Source organism: Nestor notabilis, unplaced genomic scaffold, assembly GCF_000696875.1.
Source record: "Nestor notabilis isolate BGI_N333 unplaced genomic scaffold, ASM69687v1 scaffold22786, whole genome shotgun sequence".
Classification (NCBI taxonomy): Eukaryota; Metazoa; Chordata; class Aves; order Psittaciformes; family Psittacidae; genus Nestor; species Nestor notabilis.
In genome coordinates this window covers 874-9578 of record NW_009934545.1, presented here as the reverse complement: position 1 = coordinate 9578, position 8705 = coordinate 874, and the positions used below count along the sequence as shown (strand labels likewise).

The window sequence follows — 8705 nt, the reverse complement described above, 5'->3', positions numbered from 1 at the left end:
AGTACCGGCCGCGCGGCCCCCCGCCCCTCCTGCCCCGCGTGTCCAGCGCTGGTCTTATTCACCCTGCTTCTACTAAACAACCCCTTCCGCGTACATGAACATCGAAGGTGGACACGGAATGTCGCACCTCACAAGGCGGCCCGGCCCCGCCGCCTTACCCCCCTGGTCGCCGCTGGAGGAGAGCTGCGATGCAATAAAACCAGAAGAACGACTCCGACACCTGCTGGTAACAAACACCCCCGGTGCACAGACAAGCTGCTCTGCGTTCCGCCGCTGATCAGCCACAAGGCATAGGAAAGGAGCATCGTAAGCCTCTCACCCGTACAATACCCCTGACCAAAGGCCAAGCTCAAATCATCAAATACTTTAAGGCACACAAAGTATAAGGAAGATGTATACTTCCATATGCACATCATCTCCGTGACCATACCCACTGTTAACCACTGCTCTCAACCTGCAGTTTTGAACCTCGTTCATATTAGAAGTTATTCTGCTTTTCCTCACAGCATTCCCAATCGGAAGGGCCGATGCTCTCCCCACCACCCCTGCCTCAGCCCACGTTCTGCCTAAGCAAACGGGAAAAACCACACCTCCCCCGGCACCACCAGCCAAGATGCCCCTGACCCACATCCTTGCTCCAGGTGAACCACTCCTGAGCCTTCCACAGGAACGCAGCTCCCTGCTCCTACAGAAAGGGCGGCTACAAGGACACCAGCTGCCCCCCGCTGGGGCATCACACAGCCTGGAGGGATGCAGGATGAGGGATCCCCTGCCCCGGTGCCACCCCCAAGCATGCCTTGTCCTGCTTTTCTCCACCCCAGCAACTGTTCTTACTGAAACACCAGTTTGAGATCACAGACTCCAGAAACACTCAGTCTTCTTCCCTGGCAAAGCAGTCCGTTTGGTGCCATGGTTTTAAGGTTTGTAAGAACAAAAAACAATTAAATGACTCGGTATAACAGCAAAATGACCTCACATGTACATGTGCACAGAACAAACACCTCCTTTAGAAGATGGAGCCTAAGAAGTTAGTAGATAAACTGCTTGGAAGGAATGAGGGCTTAGCTCAGTGATCCAGCATATTCCTCTGTCCTACACAGTCCTGTGATCAGTAATGAGAATAAAAGCTTAGTATCTCAACACCATCCACCCCCAGCAGAAATACAAATACTGAGATTGTAGAGGATTAGTAGCAATGGAAAAAAATGTGTGTGTATATATATATAATCAGGAAAAGTATCTCTCTATATCTATCTATCTTTGTAAAATGTGTATCTATGTTATATTAAAAAAAAGGTTTACCTGTAAGTTTCAGTTACTGCCTGAGCAGCAGTCCCAGACGAAATGAACGTGGCATCAAGAGAGACCTTCCCATCCCTGAAAGAGCCTGATGTTGCAAACCTGAACCTAGAATTCAGTGTGGCCTCCCAGGAAGTTTATTTCAAATGCAGGAGATGCACTGCCACAGGGACCATACGTTACTCAACCTTGCACTAGAAAAACATTGCTTCCCTATTCAACACCAAGACCTTGCTCTTTCATTCTAAGTATGAACTGAATCATTTCACAAGCCCCACTGTAAAGTCCTCCTTTCCTCTCTTGTCATACATGCCCGGTTATTGCTCACAATTTCATACTCTTGAAATCCACACTCATTTTCTCCCACACACACTATAATTTGCACAACAATATTTGTCTCCAGGACATCACCTGTCCTGGGCCTGAGCCTCAGTTCCCAGCTTAAAGAAGTGATGAAACCTTATGAGACCTTGCTAATGCCTTTAATAAAATCAAAACATTGATCTAGGTGTAATAGAAGGACAGAAGCCAGAAACAGGTCTGACATCAGCCTTTCCTATCAACTGCAAACCCGAGAGTGAGCACGAGCATCAGAATTTATTTTAAAACATAGGAAAAGATCAATATCTGCACTCAGTTATTAATTTAAAAAAAAAAAAAAAAACAAACCAATGTTTATTATTTATCTCACATTCTCTCCAATCAGAAAATAACAACATCAAACCAGGCAAAGAACAGCTCCAGGGAAGAACCTAGCGATGCTGCCCAGATGTGTAGGGATGGATTAGAAAAGCTAAGGCACAGCTGGAGCTGAATTTGGAGAGGGATGCAAAGAATGGCAAGAGCCTTTACAGATATGCTGGCTAGAGAAGGAAGATTAAAGACAATGTACCACCACCTGTAAATAGGACAGGAGAGCTGGTGACAACCGACATGGAAAAAGCTGATATACTCAACAGCCACCTCTGCTCTGGAGCCAGGCTGAGAGAGCTGGGCTGGTTCAGCCTGGAGGAGAGATGGCTCCTGAAGGGGACCCCTTAGAGCAGCTCCAGTGCCTAAAGGGGCTCCAGGAAACCTGGAGAGAGGCTTTGGACAAGGGATGTAGGGACAGGACAAGGGGAATGGCTCAAACCTGCCAGAGGGGAGACTGAGATGAGCTCTTAGGTAAGAACTGTCAACATAGCAAAGAAATTGCCCCTAATCAGTTTGTTTATGAACTAACACGACTTCTCAGCACCCAGAGCAGTCCCTGTCTCACCACTGTAGCCAGGGATTCAGGGGACTTTAAATTTGACAGAAGTCACAGGCAGAATTGAAATCCTGCTACGCAGCCGTTCATCAGGGCTGGGCAGCTCCTGCAGAGTGCAGCTCCTGCAGAGTGCAGCTCCTGAAGAGTGCAGCTCCTGCACAGTGCAGCTCCAGAGTCACCATCCCTTTGGGTTACCTGGGGCACTTTGACCTCAGATACGAAGCCAGGTGCAGCAACATGAAACTGCCTCTGCTTCCAAAGAGTTCATATTTGAGAGGTTCTTTGCTCATCTTTCAAGCTGGAAAGTGAACTATTTTGGCAGTAAATTATGTGACAAAAAATAAGTAAGACAAATTTTGTGGCTAAGGAATTTTCAGAGTCGCAGTTATACACACAGAGTTAATTACGTACATTCGTTTATCTGCTTGATCCACACAGAGCAGGATATCAAATCCTGCTTTAGTGTGAGGTTCCCCTGCACCACCAGGCCACACCAGCAGAGGAAGTCCATTATTTCCACATCAGCCAAAAAAATCTACAAAAATTAAAGTATCGGAAACTCTGCTTATTACAAGAAGAAAATAGACTGATTGTTGATGTCATTAATGTAAGTTAGCATTTGCTGTTACTGGCAAACCTGAGCAAAAGTATGTTTTGAACATACAGTCAATGAATCAGGAAAGCAAAGGTGCAGCTGGAAAAGCTACAACATAACTGGATAAAAGACTCTATGGAACGAGCACCATCTTCCCCTGAGCACCACCACCATGAATAATGTCTTCATGGGCCTTCGCCACTTTCTCCAGTGGATATTCAGAGCCCACAGTAGGTTTCAGCCAGCCAGCTTCTATGCCATCAAGGAGTGCTGTTGCACATTCATGCTTCTCCTCCTGTGTGCAACAGAACAGCATTTACCAGAAGGTCTTCACTTTTCAGGAAAGTACTGACAATTTATGCAAGTGTTAAACCACATTTCACAACCCAGAAGTATTTTGTGATGTTCTGAGATTAAATCTAGATGTAAAGGAATGAACAAACCAGTTACAGTGACTCTGCTTTCATCCCTACACACGATTTAACTGGAAGCAGGTGTTGGAATAAGCCAACAAAACATGCTGTAAAATAAAAGCGTTTCTTACCTCGGTTGCAAGGAAGAGGCTAACTCCAATTATGCTGGATTCCTTACTCATAGTGTCTCTTGGATTTATCTCAATGGAACCTCTGCAGCCCACAACCTGTTACAAACGAGTTAAAAGATGGTTCAAGTCGTAACTGCTGAACTGCGATGCACAAACTGAAGTCAGGGACAAAACCCACTCACCATCACCCTTCCTCTGTAGTTCAGCAGTTGCAGGTCAGCAGCAAGATTGACATTGGAGAGCATTTCTATTATTATATCAACTCCTTCCATCCCTGTGTACTCCTGCAGGACATCAGACGTTATTTAAATCACTCCAGATAGTGCTGGGTGCCACTGTTTATCTTGTGTGCCATAGTTAACACACTTGATGGGTTAGTGTTTGAATTGTGAATACAGCCTTTGTACTAACGCTGACAGCTAAGTTTAATTTCAGCACCTCTTGGTATGCTGAATCATGACATTCCACCACACTGGAATGTGCTGGAATGCAAGTTTCTGAATGCCACTGCCTGTGAAGAAAGCTCAGCTCTTCCAGCCTGGAAAAGTTGCGCAGAAATGAAGGCAGCAGCACACGATTGCTCCCACATAGATCTACTTTAAAAAACTTCTGCCAGCAAGTGTTCACATTTTGTTAGTTACAAACACACACACTTCACCACCTAGCCATGGTACAGGCTTACCTTAATTTTATCAATGTAATTAGCCTCTCTGTGATTAAATGCCTGGTGAGCACCATTTCTCAGGACCGTGTTCATGCCTTCCTCGGTTCCTGCTGTACCCAAAACCTTTAAGCCACAAGCTCTGGCAATCTGACATGCTGCTATGCCTACCTGAGGGAGGGGAAAAGAGAAAATCATTTTTAAAAAAATCAGTCTTCTTTTCTTAGCATATTAAGTTTTACAGATTCTACCAGCAACTTGGAACTTACCCCTTTAAGAAGTTGGCCTAGTAACAGTTTTTTAGCCTTAGTAAGTGATTTGGATACTAAAAATAGTCTTTAAAAAAAAAAAAAAATACATATTTACAGAGGTATAGCAAAATTCTGAGGGTTCTTAGTAGCTATCAGCATTTGCTATAAATCCATGTGCAACGCTGTCTGTTACAGCTGAGCCACATACATCTGATACAAAGCCAAGGAACCACCTGCTACGATACCAGCATTACACATTGCACAGGAAACCTGAAACGTGCACAGCTGTTAACATCATAGTTCCTGCTGCTTCATTTCACCTGAGCACGGCTGCTTATGAAGCTTCCAGACCAACTTCCAACTGCAGCTAAGTGCTTCCTGTGCGCCCTCTGCGCCAGGGACCTTCCACAACCACTCCTGCACTTTCATACTCTTTTGGAATAACAGGGCCTGCTCTAAGAAAAATGCATCTAGAGTATAAAATCCTGATTTTGATAATCCATTTGTTCATATAAATGTGACCACAGGTAGCACAGGCAAAAGCAGATTCAGGAGAGAAAGCAGCATTTCTTGTAACTTGCCTTCTCAAAATACTTACTCCCCCACTCGCACCATGCACTAGCACACTTTCCCCTGCTTTGGCACAGCCTCTGCATGGAAAAGAGAAAATATTGCCATTGTGATTGCATCATGGGACTAGTATTATCAGAGTGCACGTTCCGACATCAAATCTAACCTTTCACACAGCATTATTTCCAATATATGTTATGCCTAAACAGGTATCATCAGCCTCTTTTGGAAAAAATAAGCTGCATCACTTATGAATTTAGGTAATAATGTCAACATGCAGGGAACAGGCTGGTGCTGAACATCAGTACAAGAGCTTCACCTGCTACAGATCTTAAACCAAACCCCACTAGTTCTAATCATCTGTTCTGTCAAACCAAACCAGGTTTCCAGTCCTAAGCTCTCACCAAGCAGACACATAAGACTTTTACTCCTTATATTAGTCTAGGGCAACAGCCCAGGCTGTGTAGAGTCTCTGGTGAAGGGCAGATGTGGCTCTGCCCTACAGCACAGTATTTAATTAAGAAATTAGAACTGTTCCTCTTTATCTTCCCTAGCTAAAATACTGATGAGCACTGGAAGAGTTACACCTTTTGTTACATGGTACTTACCAGAGAAGCCTTTCCAGGTCCGTTCTCTTAAGAAGAGATACTAAAACCAGGAAAATACAGATTCTAGGTAACAGTTACCTGACATAACAAATGGAACTGGTGTTTTAAACATCTTCCACTCATTGATCTCCCCCATTTCACGGGACAGTGAAAATATGAATTTCAAGATTTTAAACACTCAAAAGTATAACGCACAAAAGTAGATCTGACACCTTACTTTTGGAAAAGAGCACGGTAAGCAGTGAAGTAGGGTACTCCAATCGCTGCCCCTTGCCTGAAGTCCAGTTTATCCGACAAAGGAAAGACTTTATTAGCTGCAGCAACCGCATAGTCTGCGTATCCTCCCGAGACCGTAGCGATGGTAAAAACCCTGTCACCTTTCTAGAAACAAGGAAAGAAAATACAGAAATCAATCACTTCTCTTACTTTTTCCTTGATATACATTAAGAACCCGTTCACAGAATTTCAGGCTATTTCTAACAGCTCCCCTATTAAAAATAACCAGTTACATTTGTCACGGAGAAGATTTTTAGAAGTGTTGATACCTACAATCAATGCACCACAAACCATATCATTTCATATACTTATATTTAAGCATCATAATTATAACCCACTCTACAGTGTAACACACAAACCTACTGTCTTATTAATGTGAACCTTAATGAAGTTGAACATTAAAGAATTCCACCCACAGACGCCAAACGCAAAATCTCGAAAGCTTTTACAAACATAAAAGAGTCATTTCTCAATTGTTTTTGTTTAAACGTGGCAAGAAAGGTACACCCTTAATACACTCTGAGGAAACTCAGTATTGCTGCTGCTCTCACGTCAGTGTTTCTCCCCCCGAGCTCCGATTTCTCTCCTGTTTGGACGTTGATCTCGGTGATAGGCAGCATGTGGAGGGTGTGGGTTTGGTTTGCGGACACTGGGTGTTTATTAACTGACTGCAGAGGGGTCCCCGGAGCTCAGCGGCTCCCAAGCGTTGGGAGCACGCGCAGAGTGAGTGTGTCCATCAGCGTCTCCAGGGGGTCTGACTGGGGCACACACTGATCTCATCAGCCCACCCGCGCTCGAGCAAAGAGCAGCACCATTGCCATAAGAAACACAAAGCACACACAGCAGATACAGCAGACACTGGTAAGAAAGGATGAATAAACATGATTCTTCTCTGAAGACAACCGAACCCCTCATCTCTCCCCAAACAGTTACATAAATTCCAAGTCCGGAGATTCCAACACAGTTTTAACTACAATTCTTATGTTTGCTCAAGACCACCGGTCTAGTGACTTGAAAGGTAAACCAGAGTTAAAAACCAAATACATTTCACAGATATCTTTTAGCAAACTGATAATTGCCTTCTCTTGTCCCAAGGCTTTCCACCTGAGAAAACCTATGGAAAATTACTAGACTGGATTAATAAAGTATTTGAACAGTTTTAACAACAAATGTGGAATTTATGGGGCTTTGGAAGTCAGTAAAATAAAAGCTATTTCCATTTCCCAAAGAGCTTTGCAGAAAAGGTTTCAGTTCCATATGAAGTCATTACCTCAAGCACAAGCATACTCAACAAGAAAATACAGGCATCATCAGGATTACAGTCCTGGGTTCCACCAGGATAACAAATTGAAGTGTTTTAAACATTTCCCATTCATTGGCCTCCTCCATTTTACAGGACAATGAAAATGTGAACTTCAGCAATGCCATAAACCAGTTCTGAACCACAACTTTTGTGCACCTGACATGATTGCTGCCAGCAGACAAACTGCAGAGCCACGGCTCTTCCGGGGGGGTCACAGTGTTCCAGACTTCCCTCCCGTTCCCCCTGCAGGCTGGACTGCCAGCATGGCCTCGCTGCTCGCTTTTACCAGCCCACGATTTCCCCCCTCAGTAGATTACATGATCATACACATAAAACAGGAACAATCACACCAAGATGATACAGTAAACAACAGGGAGTTAAACCCTGATTGGTATATACCTTGAATGCAGTCACATGTTCCCCAACACCTTCCACCACCCCAGCCACATCTGAGCCAGGAGTATAGGGCAGAGCTGGTTTCCTGGCATAATTTCCAGAACGAATATATGTCTCAACAGGATTTACCCCACAGGCATGGACTTTAATTAACACCTGAAAGAAAAGATGCTTCTTGAGCAATCATTGAAAGGATTCAGGACCTTAATTCACAGCGTAGAATCAGGGCATTTTAAGAAAATTCTTCACAGAGTCAGCAAAGATCCAGTGCTGAACTGAGGCTATTTTCAGGAAATCCTTTATATGGAATATGTAGCCCATATAGCAGCAAAACTGCACATTTGTTAAATGTGATGTCTTAGGTAGTACAAATACACTCATCAAACCCTACATATTCAAGATGAAAAGTTGTGTGTTGTTCATTCTCTTCTGAGTGTACCCATTATCATTCAGTACCATTGTTTCAGCTCACAGAACTCTTATTACCTGATTTTCTTTTGGATCAGGAATTAGGACATCTGACTGGAGCTTAAGCACTTCCGGGCCACCAAACTCAAAAACTCTGACAGCTCTCATCACATTCCTTGTGGCTGTCATCATAGTGATCCGAGCACCTGGGAAAAAAACAGACATAATAGTATTGTATTGCCTTTGTAATTCATTCTGCATCTCCAAAATAAAGAATCCAACCCCCACTTGCTAAGCATCTGATGAAACAGACCCTCACTCCTCGTTTCAATGGGGGTAGGTGGGGTTTTGTTTGCTTGGTTGTTTTTTTCCCCAAATCTTGCAAAAGGCAGAAAACCAACTCTACCATTTGCAGTACTCTGTGGGTGTGAAGAGAATCACGTGCAAATAACTTATCCACAGAAGCCTTTCTACAGCAGCTGCTGTGACCACTGCACTGCTATTACATGGGCAGAAATGTACAGTGCTTTGGGGAAAAACTGTGA

General features: G+C 43.9%; 1 protein-coding gene across 1 annotated transcript; it reads right to left on the bottom strand.

Moving 5' to 3' along the window:
- Positions 1–3276: 3276 nt before the first annotated feature.
- CRYZ (crystallin, zeta (quinone reductase)) lies at positions 3277–8349 on the bottom strand. Its single transcript, XM_010017413.1, has 8 exons — positions 8239–8349; positions 7756–7908; positions 5995–6158; positions 5198–5249; positions 4370–4519; positions 3870–3971; positions 3688–3783; positions 3277–3438 (listed from the first exon to the last, which is right to left on the bottom strand). Exons 1-8 carry the CDS (start codon positions 8347–8349, stop codon positions 3277–3279), a joined length of 990 nt encoding a protein of 329 aa, XP_010015715.1.
- Between the last annotated feature and the right edge of the window lie 356 nt (positions 8350–8705).